Source organism: Aedes albopictus, chromosome 3, assembly GCF_035046485.1.
Source record: "Aedes albopictus strain Foshan chromosome 3, AalbF5, whole genome shotgun sequence".
In the NCBI taxonomy this organism is placed as follows: Eukaryota; Metazoa; Arthropoda; class Insecta; order Diptera; family Culicidae; genus Aedes; species Aedes albopictus.
The window spans coordinates 125,483,338-125,510,606 of NC_085138.1; the positions used below are offsets into that span (position 1 = coordinate 125,483,338).

The 27,269-nt window shown below is 36.9% G+C and overlaps 1 protein-coding gene across 6 annotated transcripts in view; it reads right to left on the reverse strand.

Annotated features, from left to right (window-relative positions):
- LOC109621300 (neprilysin-2) overlaps positions 1–27,269 on the reverse strand; it is a 139,530-nt gene that overhangs the window by 97,022 nt on the left and 15,239 nt on the right. Inside the window, exons 1-3 of one of the 6 annotated variants that reach the window (XM_062859008.1) lie at positions 18,832–18,967; positions 8,430–8,677; positions 4,258–4,376 (exon numbers count right to left, since the gene is read on the reverse strand). The exons of 1 other annotated variant lie outside the window; for it this stretch is intronic. In XM_062859008.1, the coding sequence (XP_062714992.1) occupies positions 4,258–4,289 (32 nt within the window). In that variant the 5' untranslated portion in view covers positions 4,290–4,376; positions 8,430–8,677; positions 18,832–18,967. Of the gene's footprint in view, positions 1–4,257; positions 4,377–8,429; positions 8,704–18,724; positions 18,968–27,269 lie in introns of those variants that run through there. 4 more of the 6 variants (XM_062859007.1, XM_062859006.1, XM_062859004.1 and 1 more) reach the window with 4 other exon arrangements.

The following is a 27,269-nucleotide window of genomic DNA, read 5'->3' on the forward strand; positions in this document are numbered from 1 at the left end:
GTCTCGGATATATATATATATATATATATATATATATATATATATATATATATATATATATATATATATATATATATATATATATATATATATATATATATATATATATATATATATATATATATATATATATATATATATATATATATATTTATTTATCTGTATTAACGAGATTTTTAGCCCTAGGCTAGTTCATCTCGGGACCCACGCTTTACTTCCCTTCCGAAGGAAGAACTCACATTTTGCGAGTTTGTCGGGAGTGGGATTCGATCCCAGGTCCTCGGCGTGATAGTCAAGTGTTCTAACCATCATACTAGGTCCGCTCTCCCGTCTCGGTTATAGTTTTGAAGAGTATTCAGCATTTTTTTACTGATTGTATGGTACTATTATTAACGGAGCTCAATAGAAGTACCGAGCACCGCAATATACAATACTAATCGGTATTTCCTATTACTAATATTTGTAAAAATATTTTATGTTGCTGGGTGATCGGTAAAACTCAACACTGAGATAAATGTTCAAAAGTTTACTGATTCCTCAGTATAAATAAACTTTTACAGTTTTAACTTAGCAAAAATTATTACCGAGGTGGAATTCGAGCTTTTAGTGTGTATAGCAGTTCGGTGTCATAGAACGAAAAGAGTGGAACAGGGGCCACAACTTTGTCTAAGAGAGAATTTAAATAAGCACCATACAACATCTTCTAATAAGAAAATGTTGTATGGTGCAAGAAAAGTTTCTGATATATTTTTTGTAAATAGCTGATGTTTTGAACGTTGATCAACAGCTGTATAACCGAGGTACGATCATTGAATAAACATAAATTTCACAATGCTTATAAAACGGTAGTTGTTGGGCTAACAAGAGTTGAATAACAGTTTAATTTCAACTAAATCAAATATAATTCGACTAATAGTTAAACAACACTGCTTTGAGAAACCTTTCTTAAATTGATAATTGTTCCTTGGGTGGGAGAATGTTATCTTGAATTGAACCATTTGTAATCTAGATTTGAACTAGTAAACGGGGGTGAGCTTCCTGCATTGGCCGACAGACTGCGCTAGTGATTGCTTTATTTACTCTTGGGATGGAAAATTCCAAATTTAGTTTCCAAGTTCCTGAAGAATTCCAAACATCCTAAGTTGAGTTTCCTCTGCCTAATGAAAAATAGTAATGATAATAAGCAGATCCAAGTGATTTTTGATTGTTTAGCATAAAATTGGCTGTTGTATGACATGCTCGAGCTGCTGCCGCCAATAGTTCAAATCTAAATTAAAACTGGTTTAAACCATGATTACGATGGTTCAAATTAAGATTAAAATCATTGTTCATAAATATTCAAAGTTTTCAATAAAATTTAGTGTAAATACAAACTTTTTATCACTAAGTTAATACCCGTGGCTTTCATGTACATGAGATTTTACCCTATATCTATGATATAGGCTCAAATTTTCCACTGCTTTTGAAAGCCGCAATTTGGTTCAATTCATAATTACCTACCCTAGTCAGTTTTCTAGAAAAAATCTAAGGGTTAGGGTTTTGGAGAATTTAAATTATTTGACATCTAATATGGATCCGCGAATATAACTCTCAGTGTATTTTATTTCTAAAAGTCTTTCAAAAATCCTCAGACATGTTCGAAGACATCATTTCAATTCAACAAACTGTTTTCGAGTTATAATTTATTGAAAAAGAAAGTTTTTTTTTAATTTTCCGTTTACTAAAGTGAGGTGAAGAATATTGCAAAACAAAGGCGTTTCGTAAGCCTCGGAATGCGGGTTCGATTCTCGCTCCAGTCGGGGAAAACTTTTCGTCGAAAGGAAAATTCTCCATTGGGCCACTGGGTGTTCAGTGTGTTGTCCGTTGTCTCGTGTATGTAATGTTCAGTCTGTGCAGCTTCTGGCTGAAGACGGTGTAGTGTCTTTTTTTTTTTTAATTTTTGTAACAGCTGCGAAATTTTTAATTTGGTTTACGAAAAGTGACAAAAGGTAAAATTCTGCGGGAACTGCAGCACAAATGTTTGAATGATGCTAAGTAGTTGAATACTCCAAAAACATTTGATAAAGTGTGGCAAATTTACATCGCTATGATAGCGATGTAGGCGAGAAAAGTTATATCGAATATCCACTTTGAACTGCAAGATATTTGTAAAATCAAAAACGAAACAAGTACTCAGCTTAAAAAAGTGAATTTACGTTTTTAAGTCAACTATTTTAACCAAATTCAAGAAATTTAAATTCCAAACATTAAATGCAATTTACAATAAAAAAAAATATTAGGGAGATTCACCTAATATGCGTAAACCGCTGATAAATTATTATTATGTTTAAATGTTGTTATCACCAAGACAACCTTGGATTATTTCATTCGCAGTTTTACAAAACATTTCAATAATCAGATAATCCTGCATGAGCCAATACATCATAGTTGTGAAAATAATTTAAAGCACTTGAAAAAAAACTTTTAAGGGAAAGCAATTGCAAGTAGTCATACATTGGTTTATATCTTATGTATTATAAAGCCTTTCAAAAAACTAAAATAAAACAAATAATCAGTTCTATGACAGTTTCACAGAAATCTGTCCTGAGTCTTGAAGCTTGATGGAAACTTTCTTAAAACCCATTCAAAACTAATAACATCTACCTTTAGCTTGTTTGGTAACGACCTCATTGAAAATTCTCTTCCTTAATCAATGCCAACTAACATGAGTGCCAACTAACTGACGATTTACTCTGTTCTAGTCAAACGTCTGCAGGCCATAGATCATGTCAAAATCGCTGGTATTAGCTTGCACTGTAGTTAAGACGTATTCGCGAAACTTGTCGGAGAGATTGTTTTGAACAAATGTACAAAACTTTGTGGCATTACTTAAAACCAGCAAAAGATTTCTTAGCCACAAATAAACCCAGAAATGCTCTGATGAAACCATTAGTTCTATTATGAGCTCTGCTATGACCACCTCAGGAGGGTTCGCCTTACTGGAGCATTCATCAGGAACGCAGTCTTATGAAAAAAAAAAATGTCGCCGAGTAGGGATAACTTATTTAAATACGGAAAAACCGTGACTCAGTTAATTCATTCCACGTACAACATAGGATCAAATGTATTACCTCCACATATTTTAATAGTTTTTTTTTTTAACTAAACAATAGCTATGAAACTCCGCTATGTAAAAAAAAGTTTTGCACCCAATTCTACAATACAATCAACTTCGAATTTATGCACATTTCGTGTGGCGCACTTCATTTTTGCCATTATAATAGTCATATTCACCTCAAATTTCTCGTGGCATGTCTTCTTACATGTATGAATTAGGAAAACGAATCTGAAATCCAGACAGTTTCAGATAATACCAGCCATCTTTTGAAAATCGATAGTAAAAAAAGCAAAACAGCAAATATTTGACAAGTCTAAAGACGGTTTTGTTTAGAAGGTTTTATCGGAGATAAGATTAAACTAACGTCAAAAGCTACAAATTAACTGAAATATCCATGTAAACTAATAACAAAAAAATAAAACAAACTTTAAGTTAAATAATCCAAAATATTCAAATGAATCAACAATTAACTTTAACAGAACAAACTTTATTTTACATAAAAAGATAAAAAAAACGTCAAAACGTTACAACATAATTCACGAAGCTTATTTTTTTTTAATTTCGCTTATGACTATGACAATGTATGGAAGCAATTATATAACCTTACATGAAAGCATACATATGCACTATAGCAAAGTTATCAAAACTCTCAGTAAATTGCAAGCGATAACCTACATCAACCATCAGCATCCGGTATCAGGTAGGTACGACTATTTTGAGTTAATGATACAGAGAGTCTGTATGGTACACTAGGTTTAACGTGCATTGCGAACTGGTTTAGTTCCACCTAGCTCACAGATGATGCTCTAAAATGGTTCAAAACAAGCAATTAAACCATCAACGGTAAGTCGAAGTAATGAGAGTAACTAGTCGAGGGTGAGTCTACTCAGGGAAAACACACGTCGGAACCGTCCAAGCTGGAACCGTACTGTAGAGGTAACCGGATTTACGTCCACCACGTCGTCGATAGCATTTCGCTGGGCGATCTTCTCTACCATCACAGCACCTTATCAGAACACCACCGTTTACGTTTTGCCAATTACCTCCCATATGAATATGAATAAATGAGTATGAATATGAATGCGATTAAAATAAAACAGCGGCGGTAAAGCCAGGTCAAGCTGTAAGCTGACTAGGTACTTGGAGTGAGATATACGTACTTGATTACGGTTTGCATTGTTGTGCTGGTCATATCGGCGGCTCGGGAAAAAGAGAAACCCACCACCGCGTGCTGCTGCTGCTGGTTGCCGATCAACTTCGCGTACCTACTGGTCGGCGGTTACGTTGAGCACATAGTGGGTAAGGTGCGATGCAAAGAGAAAAGAGATCGGATAAGCGTCGAAGCACACTCTGTGGAAACTATATGCAGAACGCATGAACCGCACATAGTAGATGAGTTGCGATGAGTGCGGAGATGCGATGGAGCTGCTTCGACGCATGTGAACGCAAGAGAACGCAAGAGAATGCTTGTCGGGTATGGATTTTATGATTGCGCTCATTGTGTATGTAAAGCAATGTGGATTTAATGTGTTGGGAATGCTAGTAGGTAATATAAAATGCGTTAATATGTTGTTGTTTTTGAACATAATTCAATGCTTTTTCACATGACTTGCATTTTGATGAACCAGATGTAATAAAAATGTATCATACTGTCTATCGATCGCCATGTAAAATAACATATTTCATTGCATATAAAATAGTATTCCATCAAATCGTTTAAGTTTTTTACAGCATATTTTTGTTATTATAGGTGTATAAAAAACATTTTATTTTCTATGTTCGAGATTTAAATGAAATAATCAATGTTTGATATGGTCGTTTGTTCAGTGCATGCTATTCATGTGCAAGTTAGAAAGTTTAAGGGTTTTATGGTATTCAACTCAATTGCTAAAAGGATTCTGATTGAAAGGTTCTGCTTTTTTCTTTGTCAGGCAAAACTAGAAAAGAGTGTGACATCGATTTCGATTGATACTCTTTTACCTAATATATGATGAATATTGTGTACTTGGGTGTCTACTCATAACTCAAAATAAAATTCCCTGAGTTTTCCAGGTTTTTCCAGATGAAATTTTGAAAGTTAATAATTAAAAAAATAACCCAAATTTTCTAAAAATTATAAAGGGTGACTTAGGGTATCATCGCCAGGTTTGTTCTCTTCGTCATGAGGGGTTTATGCCGGTCAAATTGCCTGAAACTTGATCATATTCAATTTGGTTGGGAAGGATTTGATGCCAACTCTGAGTTTAACAGGTTTCAAAAAAACCCCCCATGACGAAGAGAACAAAACTTCCGAAAATACGTAAGTTCCCCTACTCTTCAAAAAATTTTTCAATATTTCTGAGCATTATTCCTGGAATTTCTTCCAAAGTATCTTCCTGGCTTTCCGCAAGATTCTTTCACACGAGATATCTGTTTGAGTACGTCCCGATATTTCTTGCAAAGGTTTTCCGATATACAGTGCCGATTCGTTCGTTGGAGGCTCGTTAGATGGGCTGTCTCGATGGTTGAATGTTCACTGGTTGGGGCAAAACCCAACTAAAAAGCACTGTCAATGTCAAAATCGATGTCAAAACGAGTTTGACGTCTGACCACCGTCACATCGCAAGTCCTGTATACAGACCGTTTGCGCAGGTATGTGAGTGTTTCGTGACGTATTTCTCGTCACTTGCGTGTGTCTTGAGCTTTTTCGTCAGTTGTCAGTTGACCCAACGAACGAACATGGTTCGCTAATCGGGGCGCAATCGTGACCCAACCAGCGAATCCGGACTGTACTAGAGATTCTCGCTGGATTTTTCCTGAAGATCCATCCAAAACTATTCAAAGTTTCTTCAAGAATGTCGTATCCATGCGGTTAGAGTCCGGGTGGATGAGGGTTCGATTCCCGCTCCGACCGATGAAAATTTTCACGAGAATAGCTTCTTATCCGTAGCCACTCCGTGTTAAGTTTCGTTCAATCGGTACAGCCGCCGGCTGAAGCCAGTGTCCATGCCTTTTTTAACGGTTTTCCGGGGCAGCTATCCATAAACTATTGGATTTTTACCGATAGTTTTCCGATATTCCTCTTGTTTTCCTCGCGGAACTTCGTCCGCAGCTGCTTTCAAGATTCCATATGGTTTTTAGAATTCCTCTTTGGATGTTCTTAATATTTTTTCTCGGGATTACTATTATCTCGAACTTTTTTCGAGATGTCTCATTTTTTCTCAGGTTTTTCCTGAAGTTCCTGTCGAGATTTCTTCAATAAAACTATGCGGAGTTTCTCGCAAGATTTTATTTGAATTCCCTCGAATATTTTTCCATGAATTTCCTATAAGGTATTTCGTAAGTTATCTCAGCAGACATTCTGAGGAAAACCCATAGAAGAATCCCTGCAATTACTTTGGGAGAAATTCCTGAAGGAATATCCAGAATCTCAGGACAATTTCTGGTAAAGATTCCGGGCAGAATTTTGGGAATAATGCACAGGATATCTGTAAAAACTCTCAGGATCACTATAAGAAATCCGGTACAACTACAAGAAACAGCCTGGCTCTGAAAATATGCAAGAGAAGAATTCAATGAGAAATATCAGCAATAACTCCTGTAGAAATCCCAGAAGGCACTCTGGAAAAAAAAATCTTAGGGGAAAATCCAGGGTATTTTAATTAAGAAAAGCTCTGAGAGACATCTCATGACCAACATCGGAAGGAATTTTCTGAGAGAAGTTCCAGGAGATACTCCGAGAAAAATCTCAGGTAAAACTTCAAAATAAACTTCGCAAATTTTAACAAATTCCTGTAGGAGACCAGGAAGAACATCTCGAAGAAAGCCCAAAGCAATGGTTTGAAGATATCACAGGAAAAAATAAAAGAAATCTCTTGAGGAACTCTTGCAGTAAATTCGTGAAAACTCCTTCAGAAATCCTTGGAGAAACTTTAGTAGGAACCCCAGGAATAACTTCTTTTGCAACTCTGAAAACGTTCTGTGAAGATCTTCTGGGGAAGTCCCAAGAGGAACACCGGAAGGAATCGGGTAAAATTTTCGTGAGGAGTGCCGAAAGAAATTCCACGATTTATCTCGACAGACATTCTTATAGAGTATTCGGAATAAATTCTGGTAGAAATCCTACGAAGATTTCTTTGAGCAAAACACTGGAGGAACTCTGAGAAGAAATAGCATCCCCGTGAAAAACTCCAGGAGAAATCGGTTGGAATTCAGGAATCCTGGAAGGAATCCGGAAGTATACCTTTCCGGAAAAAATCAAAAAGGAATACCAAGAAAAATAGCGTCAAAAATGCGGAATGGAATTTTATAAGAAATCCTGGGAGACATTCCAGGAGATATTGTTAAAGAAGTTCCAGAAAGAAATTCTGACGGAATTTCTGGAAAAAAATCCTTGTAGCGAAATTTCTATATGGATTTTTACTACTAGGTTCATGCGACCTAATGATTTTTTTTTTCGGAGTAAAATTTCCCTGAGTACTCAAGAAATTCCCTGAGTATTCCAGGTTTTTCCCTGTTAACCGTTATGTGTCCGACAATTTTTTTTTGCTTTTTTCTACACCGTGCTTTTTAAATGGGCGCTGGGTACCCGGGTACCCTGTCGGCCACATAAGGGTTAAATAAAATTCCCTGAGGATTCCCGGTTTTCCAGGTTTTTCCAGGTAGTAGACACCCAATTAGAGACATCTTTTCTCGTAGATGTCGCCGAAAATTTTGTAATAAAAAAAAATCTATACCCTTAAATAATACATACTTGCCGAATTTTTGTTTCTTTTTGCCGAGATCAGCACAATAAAGCAATGTTTTAGTGCCGAAAATAACAGTATAACAGTCTCATATTGATTTAAATTGAAATCAACACTCAGATAGCTCAATCCGGAAAGTAAAAATATGTGTATACATAAAGACATCCCTCACGCGGATATAATTACATTTTATACATTCTTGTATCAAATAATTAATTCAATAATCTCAATCTTGTACAGTTACACCAGATTTGTTTTTTGAACTGGTCGGTTTTTGCTATTGCAACAGGATCAAAACTGACTAAGTTATAGCAAAAAAAAAACGGACCGCGCAAAACAAAAAGAAGGTGCATTTTATCTTTCTGCTCTTACAGATGAATGATCATTTCACTACCCACATCCTAAGAAGCGCTTCAACATACAGGCGACTTCATCGATCAAATCACGCGAGTCGTTGATGCGCACGAAATAGGCGAAAAAGGATGTGAAAACAACATGCGCACCCTCATTGAAAACCTCATGCACTATGGCCTATCAAACTTCCCTCTTCTCATCTCATAACTTATCGCATCCGATCGCATCTCACCTTACCCACTATGGTCACAGCCTTACTTAACACTTTGCGGGAGATTCACTCACTAAAAAAACACACTCTTGGGTATGGTTTTCTTTTCCTCCGCCCCTCTGAATGGGTAATTTTGAGTAGCTCTGAACAATGCTAATTTCTATTCATCCAATCTATTGCACACTTCACTACGCCGACGCTTCCTCCTTATTTTGCCGCACACGGAACAGAAATCGATTTCGTTTGAGCAGTTCCCTTCCTGTTTCCCTATGTCATCATCAATGAAATTTCCTGCAAAACAGTGCAGTCAATCAGATCTGAGTCCACAATAAAATATAATTCATACTAATTATTCTGTGGTCCGCGTGCGGCGCGGTGTGGCTCAAAACAACCACACACTATCAATTTCGCGCACTTGGTTTGTCCGTCTTTGGCTAGGTCTTTGGGCGCTCGCAAAGGATGGCAGGCAGAGAAAGTAAGTAGCGCATGCGATACTTACGCGTCGTTAGTACAGTGGTTCTCAATCATACGGTCTAGTTTGGTAAGTTAATGTGCCTTAAGAAACTAAGCAAAGATTATCAATTTTTGAATCCGTGAAATTCTGGGAAAATATTAAATTCGCATAGTCTATTCTACACTATTGAAAAACGACTTGTTAAACTAGAAAGAACTTATTAAGTGCTAAATGACAACGTGGCTTAACTTGATTATAGAACTTTCACACATTGACCCCCAATTCATGTTTTTATGCGACTTATGGAGTATCAGGACACCGCCACAGTATTTCACCCTTACTGTGCTAACCGGAGCAATAGCGCAGTGGAGATTGTGTTTCTCCGAGAGAATCAGCTGCCCTTCTTGAGTCTTAAACTTGAGCCGAAATAAGGGCGGGAGTATGAAGATGTCATCGATTAGTTTATATTTTTATTTATATGGTTTCGAGTTATACGATTTACACAGTGTATTCTGTGTATCCTCGCTTTTGGCGTTTTGCAATCGATACCTACATATTTGTTTATATTGCTGCTGTTCTTTTTTGTGCTGTGCTATAAAGAGTTTAATCTTGCCTAGTTTGGATAGTGGCTACGGTTAGGATAACTCAGATCAATCTTCAGCATAAATGGGCAAATGCCTACAATCATAATAAATCAAATCAAATCAAATCAAACTTAATAACAGGAATTTTGTGAACTTGTTATTGTTGTGTTATTGTTCATCACATATTTGTACATTCTCTATGGTAGAATAATAACTAAACTTGTTCTATAACACAATATAATATTGAAATGTTATCTTGTGAATATATCCCAATAACTTGAACATAACAAAATAAGATTGCCCAACATAACATGTTATTAAAAAGATATAGTTTGATAAGTTAACAATAACAAATTATGATATAAACACAGGCTATGTGATTCTGTTGTTATCAATTTGCTATTCTCCTATGCTCGGGTAGTTCAAGAAGCTTACTTTCGTAAGGGAAATACCTATCCTCGAACCTAGTGCATGCGAGCATGCAATTTTCAGCAAAACAGAAATGGAAATCTCGCGTGTCATGCCTCGAGCGTGTGTGCTTGTCAACAACGCAAACGTTGCTACACTCATCTCTGAACTAGCCATCAGAGATGTATGTGCTATTTCAATTGATGTGTCTGTTGGAAATCTAAACAGGAAATACGTCTTGTTTGGTTAATTTGCCGCTGATAAACCATCCTCTACGGATGCTTTCAAGCAAATCATCTCCGACTGCACTTCAAAAGGCCTCCTGAGCGATTCCAAGCAACAGCATCAAAATTAAGGAAAATTTTTAATTCATGATTTTCTATTGAACTGAAACTTTGCACAGTTTTTCAGTTCCATCTAAATCGCCATTTTTCGATATCAAATTTTTATTTAGAGCCACGACTAACTTTTCAAAAGGGTGTATGTGAAAATGGTTCAAAAATATTCAAAAATATGCACAGCAAAAACGGATTGTTCGATTGTTATGAATTTTTCAGCAAAGTTAGATAGCTAAATGGTGATTTCTAAGAAAATATACACTGTGAAAAAAAATCTATTTTATCATTGAAAAACATCATTTTTGTCACAAAAACTCAAATATCTCAAAACCCTATCTTTTTACCAACTTGAATTTTTTAGGGAAAACGGTCCATTGTATTAGCAATCTACCATAAAAATTTGGTGATGGTAAACTAATAAACAAAAAAGTTATAACATTTCAAAAATTTCACAATTTTTACATTTAGTAAAAAAAATTTTTCTGTGTAAATTATTTCGGCCGGGAATCGCGATTTGATGCTGATTTTATTGTTCAGCAAAGTTAGATAACTAAATGGCGATTCCTAAGAAAATATACACTGTGAAAAAAATCTTTTTTAACATTAAAAAATATCATTTTTGTCACAAAAACTCAAATATCTCAAAACCCTATCTTTTTACCAACGTAATTTTTTAGAGAAAACGGTCCATTGTATTAGCAATCTACCATGAAAATAAACAAAAAAGTTATGACAATTCAAACATTTCACAATTTTCACATTTAGTAATAATTTTTTTTAGTGTAAATTATTTCGGCCGGAAATTGAAGTTTGATGCTGATTTTATTGTTAATGGCCTTGCGTGAGTAAAACAAGTTGTTTTTATTATATATTATATATACATATAATATAATATACTATGTACCGTAATGTTCCGATTTTATCACGCCCTCCGCGCATTAGTCGTTTATTCATTAATTTGCTGTTACATTTGAGGACAAGTGTTTTCCCTCTTCTTCATGATGAATGTTGAAAGCGTGTTTTGCAACGTTAAAAATATTGAAATGGGTATAGATGTTGAAGAATATTACAGGGCATTTTTGAAAAGGGGCGTAATTAAATTGTTTAAACAGATGTCGCTGATGGCAATTTCTCAGTTGTTGTCGTTTTCGAACTTCCTGCGCCCTGCTTTACCGATGATATACAGATGGCTCGTTTGTCAAATTCTAGACGGCAGGACGTGCAAATGCGTAATTTTGTACACAATGTGGACATTTGGGCATAACCAGTCTCTTTCAGTTTATCTATGGTGCTTTCGGTGAGATTTTGTAACTCTTTTGAACATTTTTTTTTCATCAAACGGTCTACAAGAGAGCGTTGAGTTGAAGACCTTTGAGAAAGCGACTGTTCATCTTGTTCGTTAGATTATAATAAACAAAATCACTTATTAATTTTAACTTACTTGTTTGGTGTTGGTGGCTGAAGAAAAAAAATACTATACAATTTTTAATATTCATAGCGGTAGTATTTTTTTGTTTTTTTCGTGAGCATTGTCAGGTATGTATACAGACAAACAAACGTAACACTGGCGAAATTTTCATTGACCACGCCTTCAACGATCATTTTGAATCTTGGTTGTGGCTTTCATAACAAGAAGAGCGCCCATCGTTTTTCTTTGCGTTTGACGTTTCACACTAGCGCCTTCTGATGACGATATTGCACAACGCAGTGTTTCGTGAAACATTTCCACCAGGTGGTGATAGTGTGAACTGGGCGATGAATTTTCACTAAAATTGTTCTAGGCGTTTCGTCTGTTTGTCTGTGGTATGTACCTCTTATGCATTTGTTGTTGTTGAAGTTACTCGCATTCTTCCGATCATAAAGTCTGTTCTCTACACACTTAATTTTGATTACCGAGTTCGGTAATTTTTTGACGAGATTAAAACTGCTGAGCACCGAACTCGTTCAGCAAAAATGCATTGTTTACCTTTTCCATACGATTTTGACAGTTGTTTTACTGAGCCTCAGTAAAATCGATTACCGAAACTACCGAGATCGTACTGCTGTTATAATCTCGTCAAAAAAGTACCGAACAGGCAATTCAGAAATAAGTGTGTAAGAGGGATTTTTTTTGCGGATAAACTAGACGTATACGCGTATAAAAAAAACTTTTATTATACAGCTTTTGTCTTAAAAATAAATTCAATTCCATTTTTCTTATAATCAACAGCTTTTCAACACTATCAAGGGATTTTTTCACCAGTCACGTACAATAAAAAGTATGACAATCTCAATATTTTTGATCACAACACTGGATCGCGTCTAAGTTTCAAATAGATACTATAGTAATTACGAATAATCAAACTAAAGTATCATGAAAACAACTTGTTTAATTCAGGCGGTAGCCTTTACAATAAAATCAGCATCAAAATATAATTCTCGAAATAATTTACACAGAAAAAATTTTTTTTTTGTTACTAAATGTAAAAATTGTGAAATGTTTGAAATGTCATAACTTTTTTGTTTATCAGTTTACCATCACCAAAATTTTATGGTAGATAGCTGATATAATGGGCCATTTCCCCTAAAAAATTGAAGTTGGTAAAAAGATAGGGTTTTGAGATATTTGAGTTTTTGTGACAAATATCATATTTTTTCAAAGTAGAAAAAGAAATTTTTTACAGTGTATATTTTCTAAGGAATCATCATTTAGTTATCTAACTTTGCTGAAAAATTTATAACAATCGAACAATCCGTTTTTGCTGTACAGCTTTTAGAATATTTTAGAACTATTTTCGCATACACCCTTTTGAAAAGTTAGTCGTGAGTGAATATGAAGGTTTAATATCAAAAAATGGCGATTTATATGAAATTGAAAAACTGTGCAAAGTTTCAGATATTTTTGAAATGGTCGCTCAGGATCGACTGACATGACTCCGTGGAATTCCTCTCCTGGTAGCTGTTGGCAGTGTTGCTAATGCTCACCATATCATCTGGGGCAACTCAGATATTAACTTGACAGGCTCCAGTTTGATTGAATACTTGTACAGATCTTGGATTACTTTTTTACCATATTGTTTATTAACCCTCTAATACTCAAATTTTTGATTTTGATCTAAATATCATTTTTCGTCATCTAAAATCGATTTAAACATGTTTTGGAAGATGATTCTTTTTAATTCCCGATTTCGTGAATTTCAGTTTTTGATTTTTATAATTTTTATTTTTGAACATCCACAAACTTTTATATTTTTCCTGGAAGCCAATTTGGGGAACGGATTTTTTGAGATGAAAACATTTTGAGATTTTATGATTATTGTTGAAATATAATTATTTTAATTTTTTTCACAGAAAATTTTATTTTCCGTGTAATTTTAAGGATAATAATTTTAGAGTGTATTCGATTCCCTTAAACTATTAAGCAAGGATAGAATGATTTGGGAAAAATTTAAAATATGTTAATTGTAGCGATTCAATACAAAATAAACAAGGACTTCTAAAAGGTGACCAAAACATCAATTTTTCAATGATTTTTAAAAAATGTAAATACGCTTTAAAATACACCAAAAACCATTTTAAGATATACAGAACAGTCCTAAATATCAGCCAAAAATATAAAGAAATGATTTTCCACGTAACAAAAATTACAAAAAATGCTCAAACTATACCCCGTCTAAAGGCGGGATTGGGTATTAGAGGGTTAACCCTCTAATACCCATGATTTTGGTCTAAATATCATTTTCCGTCATCTAAAATCGATTTAAACATGTTTTGGAAGATGATTCTTTTTAATTCTCGATTTCGTGAATTTCAGTTTTTGATTTTTCTAATTTTTATTTTTGAACATTCCCACACTTTTATATTTTTCCTGGAAGAATATTTGAGGTACGAATTTTTAGAGATGAAAACATTTTGAGATTTTATGATTATTGTTGAAATATTTTTATTTTTCATAGGAAATTTTATTTTCCGTGTAATTTTAAGGAATGTAATTTTAGAGTGTATTTGATTTCCTTAAACTATTAAACTAGGATAGAATGATTTGGGAAAAATTTAAAATATGTTAATTGTGGCGATTCAGTACAAAATAAACAATGACTTCTAAAAGGTGACTAAAACATCAATTTTTCAATAATTTTTGAAAAAATGTAAATACGCTTTAAAATACACCAAAAACCATTTTGAGATATACAAAACAGTCTCAAATATCAGCCAAAAATATAAAAATTTTGATTTTCCACGAAGCAAAAATTACAAAAATGCTCAAACTATACCCCGTCTAAAGGCGGGGTTGGGTATTAGAGGGTTAAAGGCTCATTTGTTTTACAAAAAATTTACGGAGCCGATAATCTATTTTCTACATAAGCCACGATAACTACATGGTATCGTCGACAAACTTGCAGATAATATCATGCAAAATGTTGCCAAAGACACTTTTGCTCTATCTATTGAAATAAGCAATATATAATACATTTTGAATTTATTCGCGTTTTATACCTACTTTTCCCACTGTGCATTGTAGTACGCTTGTGCGTTAGGTTAGTGCCCTCTTCCAGGGTATCTTTCCCTATTTTCCTACCTGTCCCCAAGCCTGTTCCTGTCCTCATTCCAATCCAAATTTTATTCCAATTTTCAACCAGTTGTCAATCTGTTTTATCTCTGAATCTCTTTCAAATTAAGCTTCAAAAACTTGTTTTTCCAAAATCACGTTTTTTTTATATTTTGTCTTCTTTTTACTAAACATTTAATCTTTAGAGCCTGATAACTTTTCAACTGCTTGATCAATTTCAAATCTTTCGACGTACTTTTGCAGATATGTTTGTTGCCTAAAAATGTTGGTTATAAAAAGAAAAATAATAATGCAGATGCCTGAAACATCAATTTTCAGAGTGTTCTTAAATAATATATATACACAGCTAATCGCGTTCGGTAATTTTTACAGAAATCTCAATCGCTGAGCGTTCGGTAATGGATTTTTAACGAAATTCTGTAAACAAATAACAAATTTCGGTAAAACGTTATCGTTTATCTGTCAAACTCTATCGAACTTTGGTAAAAGTTGCTTTCTTTACCGAATTTTTCCTGTAAAACAAACTAAGCGGTTGAGATTTCGGTAAAACATTACCGAAGTCGGTGATTTTTTCTAACTGTGTAAATAATTATAAGGTTAAAAAACCCTCCGCTGTGTTTTATATGATGAAATGGTATCTGTTTTTAAGTAAATGATGCATGGTATCTGTTTTTAAGTAAAAAAAAATATTCAAAAAACCATCCTAAACTTAAATGTTACATGAAAAAATCAAGTTATTAGGCATGATTTGGTAGTTTTTGATGAAAAGTATTATGAACTTGAATACTTCAACAAATATTTTGTTCAGGACATATTTAGGTAACAAAAATATCTAAAAAAGTACACTGATTGATTTGAAATTGATCAAGAAGATAAAAAAATTATCGAACCGTAAAGTTTTAAAGATTTGTACAATGAAAATAAAAATTGCTACACTCACACAAGGAACCAATAAGATAGCTTGCTTGGGATAAACATGTATCTTCAGTGTGTGAGTATGGATTACTGCACGAACTTATTCTGGCCTGCTTACTCTCACACGAAATTTGACGTTTGAGCGGTGTCGACACCTCTCAAACGTCAAATTTTTCTGTGAGAGTAAGCAGGCCAGAATAAATTCGTGCAGTGGACCATTGATGATTTTCCTTTTTTAGGCGACAATGGCGCCTGCTACGCCAGGTTACAAGTCATTGTAGAGATGAAGAGGGAAGTGATGATTGCAATGCCGACAGATCTCGGAGTTTACTGCATCTGCACAAGTTCATGCGGGTGTCGAAGTGTTTACGCATTAGTGTGTGGATGCCAGGCGTAAAGTGACAGATTGTTTGAAGATGACTGTGAAGCAGCACAGTTCGCTTTGATTATATAATGCATAACTTTTTTGAGGCGTTACATGATAGATTAGATGATAGGCTTGTCCGCACTGAGCGCATGAGAATTCTACTCTTTGGATTTACATCATCATAATAATCATAATAAATTCGTATTTTTTCCATCTCAACTGATGCAGAGTGGACCTGGTGTTATGGTTGAACCACATGACTATAACGCCGAGAACCTGGGATCGAATCCCACTCCCGACATACTCACAAAATGTGAGTTCTTCCTTCACGGAGCGTTCAAAGTGAAATTCACTGGAGTGTTTTCACCCATCTCTTGGCGCGCCTAGTGTGGCTCTACGGTGCAATATATTGACAATTCGAAATAACATTTAAGATATTTCAGAATCCTTCTACCAGTTAAGATAGAAATATATTGCGGAGATTCCACCTGTTTAGACTCCTGCGCGAAAATTTGATGCGTGGATTTTTCTTGCGTCCTGGTGAATATTTTACACTGCATTGTTAAGTACACAATTGGATATCATATTCCGTGTCGGGTATTTCCATCACTGCGACCAGTTTTTTGATCTATTGTGACATATGCCCGATTGGATATAGTTTTGCATTGTAAACAAACATTTATAATGCACCCACGCTGAAAATGAGTTTAATCATTTATTTGCGTCGGAATCTATAAATCTTTGCAACGAGCAATAACAAATTTATTATTATTTTTGTGGTGTACATCGAAAAAGCAGAATTTCAATGTGCTCAGTGCGGACAAACCTGGTTGGAAGGAAGGAAGGAAAACGGCAAATTTTTAAATCTGTTTCTGATTCTGGCGTTTGATCTGAACATACGTGAGATGTATATGTTGAAAAGAGAGTATAGAGATATAAACAGATAGAAAGATACAAAGTAGGAGGAAAGGGACGAGTCAGGGATTGAACACAGGACCTTCTGCATATGAATCAGAAGCGATATACACTAGACCACCAAGCTCGTCAGTTCAAAAGCTTTGTATAAAGAAGAAAAACTAAAATTATAAAAACTATATTTTGCGTGATTCTAAAAAAAAAGTTTTACAAAAATCAAAAATAAATTTGAAAGAGATTCATAAACATTATTTTCGCAAAGTTATTGACAGCTTTGAAAACACTTGAAATATTTCTGAAGTACCAGTACCGTAAGCCGGGGTGAAATCAATCAGCGGGGAGGAATTGGTCAAGTGAGGACTAAATTGTGATTCCATATTAGAAACTTCCACACGTGGTTATGATCATACACTTTCTTACTTCATCAGATATCTATTAAGATGACTGTGGACTTTTCAGTTTTTGAATAAAGTTAGTCTTGCATTTTTTTTCGGTTCAGCTGAAACCGTTGATCTTGATACTAAATAGTCGATTGTCACTACTAATACCTGTGATCTTTCTGTTCACTTTGAATCAGTTTCAAAAAATATTTTTTCTATGTTTGACGATGTTCATTTGCGACCCAATTTTTTGTTATATTACTTTATGTTGAAATTTGTTGGACAAAACTCTGACATGTAGTTTTATAGAAGTTTACCCGGTAGTGGTTATGCAGAAGTTATTGCCAAGAGATATTTGAATTGTTACCGATGTTATCCGTAAAAGTTGTTTTAAAGTGATCAATTTAACCCCAGATTACGGTTTCAGTCAGAAACAATCGGCCGTTGTAAAATTGCGTCTTAGTTTGAACGTCTTTCGTTCATCAGCAATGTTGTTCCGAAAGAACACTGGCGAATGATTTTTCCCAGGAATAAAGTCCACTAAGTCTCCTCTTTGAGAAAGTGTGTGTTCAGATGTCACAAACAATTTATTAAACCAAAGTGAATGAAATAAGTTATTCTTTTAATGCCGTTATTTGTCCAAAAATGTTAGTGAATTAGTTAGGAACAAATTCCCAGGCCCAAAATCTAGGAAAAAATTAACATGTTTATTGGCTTGATTGATCGTATATTGCACTAATTGAATTCTTTTTGTAATCAGTGAGTAACATAAGTCAAGTGTATACAGCTGCAACATGTTTACTCAGTTTGAAGGTGCTTTCTTCTTCATCACAAATGAATGGTTTAATCGAGTTGAACAACACAACACATATTCTCTGCAATGTGCATGACCTAGGGCCGTAGATTGAGAACCGCTTAGCTCACACTTTATGCCATCTCCAGCGAGCGTCAGTTAAGTCCAGCTAGTGAAATGCATAGAGCACACTTCGTGCTAATCAGTAATCACAACGCTGCCAACACGCAACTATTAGTCCTGAAGTAGATGAACCGTAGCACCAGTTAGTGGAGAAGTAAAAAAAATAAAAGATTCGCAACATTAACCGACCGACCGGCTAATGTGATTCGTTATGCACATTCACTTTTGCTTTGCCAAAACTGTCTTTCCTCCCGGTGTGGGCAAACTTTCGAATTCTGCGAACCAGTTCACGCGATTGCGGACACCACAGGGTCTTCTCCAACCGGATGATCTTCTTCTGCTGTTGAGCATCGTTTGAAAACGAGTTTCGTTCGGCTTAAAATAAGTCAATCCATATCACTATGCGGTCCAAATCGACACGCGGATCACCATCATCTCGAACACCTGATCACAATCACAGTCGATGCTAAAACACACATTTTTCCCCTATCATCAAACAGGTAGATAGATACCTCACACAGCACGAGAGGAGAGAGAACTCCGAGGCCAGCCACCGAAAGTATCACGGGCCCGCCTAATTGTAGTGCTCAAAGTGATAATCACGACACAATCAACCAACCAACAACGGAACGGACGGCGGGGAAAAAGCTCGACCATCTACTGGGTCGGCTACGGAAGAACTAAACATTCACGTTGGCTGTTGCACAGTTTTATACCACGGACAGCAGAAAGCACACAGCTGCTCCTCAGTAAACTGCCAGCCAAGCCAAGCAACGTTGACGACGGATGGATGGATGATGATGTTGACGACAACGACGACGGCGACTGACTGAGACCAAGAGTGTTTATAGTCTATCTTCGATGACGACGACGCTGCAAAATGCTGCGTTTGCTCCCAGCAGCAGAAGCTGATTGCTGAAAATGCTCAATTTCTCAGCTGAACTTTGCACGATCTTCTCCGGATCGTGTGCGAGAGTTCGACCCACATCCTAATCGAGGGATTACAATTATGATTCGCAGCAGAGTAATTGATTGATTAATTACTTTCCTTCTAAGTCTTCTTCCATTATTTCATTACCTTATTCTGATATATAAAAATTAATAACAAATTATGACATAGTTTAATATGTTCTTAATAGGATTCGGGTCATAATGTTGATTTTTTTAGTTATTTTAGGATTAAAATCATTTAAACCATGATAAACGCCTAAAGGTAGGCAATGCAATGACTAGCTTTGAAAAGTCGTCATTTTTAAGGAAAAGGAGCTCTTTCATAAAGGTTTCACTTATGAAATTCAAATGTAGGATGTCATTTTGAGTTATTACAGTGAGTGATTTCGAACCTTGAATGAAAATTTCGAATTGTACCTAGTATTCATGCCAAGCCTGAATGTTTGAAAATATATCCGATTGCAAAACAGAGTTAAGAAAATAACGATTTATGATAAGCTTATGAAGCTCAATTTTCATGAATTCCCTATCACTCAGTAGCCAAACAATTACAGATTACAAAAAACCGTTCATGAGCAAAAGCAAATGTATTGAAAATTGCTCATTAGAACATTCCATGAGGTGGGTCAAGCCGATCTATGTTGTTATCAATGATACCACGTTTTACGAAAGCCAATTATTGAGGCATGCGAAAGGAATGCACCAGCCATCCCGAATTTCTACCAAGGCGGTTGCAGAATTCGTGTACGGGGAGTTTTCGAACGTTAAGGTGACGCGTACCATCTACAGCGAAGTGCAGATGGAAGAAGAGTCTTAGAGAAGGCAAATGAACCACGAGCTGCATCAGCTGCTGAGAGAACTAACCACCGCGAAAATCTGGAGGCTACGGTAGGTGGGTCACGCCATCAGAATGTCGGACAGCAAACCGATAAAAATTTCTTTCTCGAGAGCATTCCGACCGACACAAGAAGACGTGATGCGCAGCGAGCTAGTGGAGGACGATTTGCGGACCTTTCGCAGAGTGCGACGCACAGCCACGGACCGATTTGAATGGAGACAATTCATACGTTCAGCAGAGGAGATACTCAGACCTTAGTCTGACTTGTAAGTAAGTAAGTGATTTTAATGCAGTCTTCGGCAAAACTGATAGAGTAGCCTTGGAGTACCAAGGGTCATCTAACCCTCTACGAATTCCGCTCAGTCAAGGAACTTTTCGTAAAGGAGATTTCTTCGACTTCATAGGGCATAGAGTGTCTTCGTGCCTGAAACACGATGTACACATGCAAAAAGTGCTCACAGAACCAAGCTGAGAAGCAGGCTTTGTCCCAGTGATGCCGTTACGTCCAGCAAGATCCAAGGTGGTAGCCCCATTAGCGTGGTCGTCCCAGTGTTGGTTGGGACGTTAAACAGAACTGGCACGATGGCCCTCCGACGAGAGCCCATTAAGCCATCCGTAAAAATCCCCATTGCGAATAACATAGCAGAAAATACGACTCAATACAATCGGCAAAAAGACCCACGCGACGAAATAAGGACTACGATTGGAAACTTGGAACATGGAATTGCAAGTCACTTGGTTTCGCAGGATGTGACAGGATAATCTACGACGAACTACATCACCGCAACTTCGACATCGTGGCGTTGCAGGAACTTTGTTGGAATGGACAGAAAGTGTGGAAAAGCGGGCATCGAGCGGCTACCTTCTACCAAAGCTGTGGCACCACCAATGAACTGGGAACAGGATTTATAATGTTGGGAAAGATGCGACAACGTGTGGTCGGGTGGCAGCCGATCAACGCAATGATGTGCATGTTAAGAGTTCAAGGCTGCCGACTGATACTTCAATCAGCAACCGACACACTCTTTATTCCATTCAGGTATATACAATTAACATTCATCTTTTATAATAATATACCTACGACATCTCTCCAGCAATTCAACCCATCAACAATACTGCAATCCTCACGTACCTGAAGGTTCGACACTACCCGAGCATTCAACGCTACCTAACTTCCAACACTCCTCCTTAGCGTCGCTACCTTCAAAACACGATCACCTCCTCCTGGCTCGAAGCTCCTCCTCACTCCAACGCTTGGCAAGTGGCCCAACTCCGACGTTTGCACCAGCTCTACACCAGTTCCGGCTCCGACCAGGTCCATCTCCGAGCTCCACCTTCATGTTGTCTTCCGGATCACTCCTCCTGTCGCCAACCACATAGTCCAGGTGCGACCACCGAGCTGCACCCGATCCAACTCACAACAATCCTCGAGCTCCGTCCGGTGACCAGCCAGCAGTCATCCAGTTGACCCGTATCGTCAACATTCCCATGGATCCTGTCCTCCGTTGCAGTCAATCCATCCGCCCAAGGATCCCGTGCTGCGACTCCGCGACTTATGCGACCGATCCTTCTCCCGGTTGATACGTGCTGTGGAACACGCTCCTGGGCCCATAACCTGTTGGAGTTAGTCCACCATAGCCACGCAGGCCATAGCGCAGGCAGCCGTCTAGTTTGATGAAAGATGTCTTGCGTTCTTTTTATTTACAGGGGATAGACAAAATGATCGGGACAGGCAAAATTTTCCCTTCTCAAAAAAAAAATCAAATAGCTGTAACTTTTCGATAAATGAATCAAATATTCTCAAATTTTCACTGTAACTTGATCAACTATTTGTATATATGTGAACAAAATTCGGAAAAGCTCGAACGATTCTGCACGAAGTTATAAAGATTCTAAAAAAATGTAAAATTATCCGATAGCCAACTTTGAGCTGTTATATCTCCGGATTTAATGAACCGAATGCAATGAAATTTTGACCATTTATGACTTATATAATAAGCTTCGAAAAACTTTTGACATAACTAAAAATTCTTAACACGGAAGAAAATAATAACGATTAGATTATTTTTCTAATAAAACACCAAATTTTCTTAAATTTCAACATCGTTTCAAAATTCAAGATGCTAATTATAGTTCATTTAAATTTCCTCCGATTCTCTTGAATACAGATATGTTTTGAAAGAAAGTAACAACACAGGCGGCAATTCATTGAAAAAGTAATGGGATGCATATTAAAAATAGACCATTTTACTAAAAAAATATAAAATCAATGAAACCGCTATAACTTTTTCTCTCGTTAATAACTTCAAATTGTGTCAAACGTTTTTCAGAGCACATTATATGAGTCATAAATGGACAAAATTTCATTGCAATCGGTTCATTGAATCCGGAGATATAACAGCTCAAAGTTGGTTATCAGATAATTCTACCTTTTTTCTAAAATGCTTATAACTTCGTGCAGAATAGCCCGATCTTTTCCAAATTTTGTTCACTAATACACAACTAGTTGATGAACTTACAGTGAAAATTTGAGAATATTTGATGCACTTATCGAAAAGTTACAGCTAATTGGACATTTTTTGAAAAGTGGAAATTTTGCCTGTCCCGATCATTTTGTCTATCCCCTGAGAAACAGACATCGACGGAGCTAGCCTCGCTATGGCCTGCGTGGCTATGGTGGACTAGCTATAGTATACTGAGCGCTGCCTACAAGATACTCTCTCAAATTTTATGCCGCCGTCTATCACCGATTGCAAGAGAGTTCGTGGGGCAATATCAGGCTGGATTTATGCGTGAACGCGCTACAACGGACCAGTTGTTCGCCATGATACAATCGATCGAGAACAGCTACGGCAGATTACACAGCGTAACAAAAAATAACTTTTTGTCTGTCTCAAGAGCAAACTTATGTGTCTCCGACAGATTTTGGGCCGCTGAATCCGAATCCGGGCTCAGATTTGCTCTAACACGTCACAATTTTGAGCTATACCTCAATTTATAGGGCAAAATATGCGATTTTGGGCTTTTTTGACTACAAGCTATTAAGCAAGGAAATATTTTTTTCAAGCAATCAAAAGGTTAATTGGTCAATTAACATCTAAATCAACGACTCATGCAAAATATTTCGTTTTACGAAATCGAATTTGATAGTTTTAAGCGATTTATGTTAGGTACGATATTTCCCATACAAGTCATCCTCCAAAAGTTGCATGCAAGTTTTCATACTAACATAAAATGCTTAAATCTATCTAATTTGATTAGGTAGAACGAAATATTTTGCATGAGTCGTTAATTTAGATGTTAATTGACCAATTAACCTTTTGATTGCTTGAAAAAAATATTTCCTTGCTTAATAGCTTGCAGTCAAAAAAGCCCAAAATCGCATATTTTGCCCTATAAATTGAGGTATAGCTCAAAATTGTGACGTGTTAGAGCAAATCTGAGCCCGGATTCGGATTCAGCGGCCCAAAATCCTTCGGAGACACATAAGTTTGCTCTTGAGACAAAAAAATGTTGCGCTGTGTTATGCACGAATACGGATTCCCGGATAAACTGATACGATTGATCAAGGCGACGGTGGATCAAGTCATGTGCGTAGTTCGAGTATCAGGGAAACTCTCGAGTCCCTCCGAATCTAACAGAGGGTTACGGCAAGGTGATGGTCTTTCGTGCTTGCTGTTCAACATTGCTTTAGAGGGTGTAATTAGGAGAGCGGGGATAAACACGAGTGGAACGATTTTCACGAAATTCGTTCAGCTGCTTGGTTTCGCTGATGATATTGATATTATTGCTCGTAAATTTGAGACAATGGCGGAAACGTACATCCTACTAAAGAGTGAAGCCAGGCGAATCGGATTAGTCATTAATGTATCGAAGACAAAGTACATGATGGCAAAAAGCTCCAGGGAGGAATCACCGCGCCTGCCACCCCGAATTTTTATCGATGGTGATGAAATCGAGGCGGTTGAAGAATACGTGTACTTGGGCTCACTAGTGACCGCCGACAACGACACCAGCAGAGAAATTCAGAGGCGCATCGTTGCAGGAAATCATGCTTACTTTGGACTCCGCAGAACTCTACGATCGAATAAAGTTCACCGTAACACGAAGTTAACTATCTACAAAACGCTGATTAGACCGGTCGTCCTCTGTAGGCACGAAACGTGGACCCTACGTGCAGAGGACCAACGCGCCCTTGGAGTTTTCGAACGGAAGGTGTTGCGTACCATCTACGGCGGAGTGCAGATGGAAGACGGGACTTGGAGAAATCGGGAGGCTACTGCGGGCGGGTCACGTCATCAGGATGTCAGATAGCAACCCGACTAAAATGGTTCTCGAAAGTCATCCGACCGGTACAAGAAGACGTGGAGCGCAGCGAGCTAGGTGGGTCGACCAAGTGGAGGACGATCTGTGGACCCTACGCAGAGTGCGGAACTGGAAACAAACACCCATGAACCAAGTGGAAACGAGACGGCTACTATGTACAGCAGAGGCCACCCCTGCCTTTAGCCCGATCGGTAAGGTAAGTAAGCCTGATGCGCAGTGCTCCTGTTCCTGGGAGCTCGTTTGCAATGCGGCTCTCGTACATGCGACTTCATCACGTGCACATCAACTCTGAGTTGTGCAACCATTGCATTGATAAGGACAATTCAGTTCGTACATCATACTGAATTTATGACCAGAGCAGTTCCGTTGACATTTTCGGAGAAGTGGATACAGGGGTCCGCAGCTGCTATATCCGAGTGATTGTGATACTCATTTGCGCCAGCTCAGTTTTTTACCCGGTTGAGCTTAATCTTTCACAGGTTTTTCTACTCACCCAAAAGCACAATTATATGTGGGCCGATCTACTGTATTATGCGTTACCCGGCCTTAATCGTAACAAAAAAAAAACAAAAAATTGATGGGAGAGTTAGTATAGAGTGAACACTAAAGAACTCTTCGATATCGATAGTATAAATCAAAAGAAAGACCTATTTTTAATAGAACGAGAGTGCTTTTCAGCTTATACTTAAATCCAGAGTTTAAAATTTTCATTTTCAATGAGTGAAACTCAACACGAATTTTGAAAATTCTCAACTGAGGGATCAAAATAAAATTCATTTTGGTGAATGAATTTGTTCACCTATTCATTCATTTTTCTGTCACTGACAATTTTCACTGAGAAATAAAACTAGACCGTAACTCCCGATTATACTTCCAATCACCTCAAAACTTGTGTATAGCAGTTAATTAGAATACTAAATAATGTTCTCTATTTGTCCATAAACTCGTATTGTGCGTCTGTTAGCAGAAATTGGTCATTTTACGACGCGCGAAAAAATATTCGTGACAGAGAATTGAATGAAAAAAGAGAGGCATTCAGCTGACAATGAACACGCTAACGCCGCTCAGCACTAAAGTGCATAATTTCCAGACTACGCCAAAAATGTGTAACCCTTGCACATTCACAAAATCAGCTCCTGTGTCCGCAAAATCGTTAAATTCACAAAAATTTACTAGTTTACTAGTGACCTTGGAAAACAAAAAAAAATATCGACATTTCGCATCTAGACGAGTGTACGAGCTGTTTTTGAGAATGTGTAACTGTAACACATTTTTGTGTGGTCTGGAAATTATGCAATTATGAGTAGGGCTTACACATTTTAGTGCTGAGCGGTTTTACTGTGAATGTGAGCAAAAACGAATGAAAAAATGAGAATGTCAATCTTCACTTTCAATCTTCGATTTTTTTACTCTCTGCTTAAATTATCAAATATAAAAAGTTTCTGACGTCATGCTGATGTATAATGCCAGATTATAGGCAGTAGCTTACAATTTACCGACTGTAACATATCAGATGAACTGCAATCTCGTTTACTCCAGGTCGCCCTGTACACAATTCAGCCTACTAGATTTCATATGCGGCATTGGCTTACAAGCACCCTAATAAATACGCTTATGGTGTTAACCATTCTAAATCGATTCGTTCAACAACAGAGCAAAACGTGTCTCCGACAATAGTAAAAGAGAACAAATGGTCGGGGTTCTGCTAAACCGAACCAAAGACCATTTTTTGAAAAAATGAGTTTTCCGAACCATTGGATGAAGAAATTGGTGATGTTCCTTCCATGTAAAAGTCCAGTAATTCTGACTGCTCTTCGGGGAGTAAATTAAAAATTTCTGTTTGGCAGAACATACAAAAATAAAATTGCATCCAACCAGAGTGAACTGTAAACCATTCCATAGAATCAGCGAAATATTTCAGTTTATGTGCAGATGATGAACATTTTAAATTCTTCTCACCACCGTCAGATTTCTAACTTCTAACCGATCCACAGTAACAATCTGTGAGAGAATTGAACACATTATTAGAAATACGGATGTTGGAGGATCCAGTTATGTTTAGATGGAGCAGATCGCCATTTTTCCAAATCACATTCAGCCAGACCGAACCAAATCCACTACATTTTAAAACTAATTTATTTTCAACAATACAAATATCAACTGGTTTTAAATACCTGCGTTATGTTGACACACCTCATACTGATAATTTAACACAAGAGCCGTCATTAAACAACAAGGCTAATTAAAATAATAAAGCTAGAAAAAAAAATCAAACACTTGGTTCGCTTTGGCTGATCGAAAAATGGCGTTTTCACGAAAATCATCCTTGAGAAGAATGTTTAGAACTTGATTCAGACTTAACGACTGACCTTCAGCTAGGTAAAATCACCTAGAGGTAACGCGCTTGGTTATCGCTTAAATAATTCAAGTTCGAATCTTTTTCATATTTTTGAATTTTTTTTGTCTTAGTTCACTTTGGCAGAACATTTTCATGGTTTTCTTCGACCAGCATAAATATAAAGTACACACATTGCTCCACTTTCACATCGGAGGACCTCAGGACTTGCAAGGACATCATCACTCTTGTTCTGTACCTGCACAATGCACATGCACCGCCTATGAAAAAAAAAACATGGGTGGGAAGGGCTGAACTGGGAGGGCTTCCGCCGTTCATATTTCAAACTATTTTGAGACCTCCGTGCTACCATACTATACGCGTCCTCTTTGATTCATGTAAAGGATTGTGAGTGATATCGATTGCAAACTTTATGGACGATGAAAAATCGAGATTTTTTTCACCATCCGACTGGTTTTCTGTGAAACAAAGAAACACAATCAGCCACACTGAACTATTAACCATATTGCAATGTTTTTGTTCAGCCAGAGTGAACTGAGTGCAAAGTACTGAGAAATTAAATGTAATTCTATCAATCATTTCAATA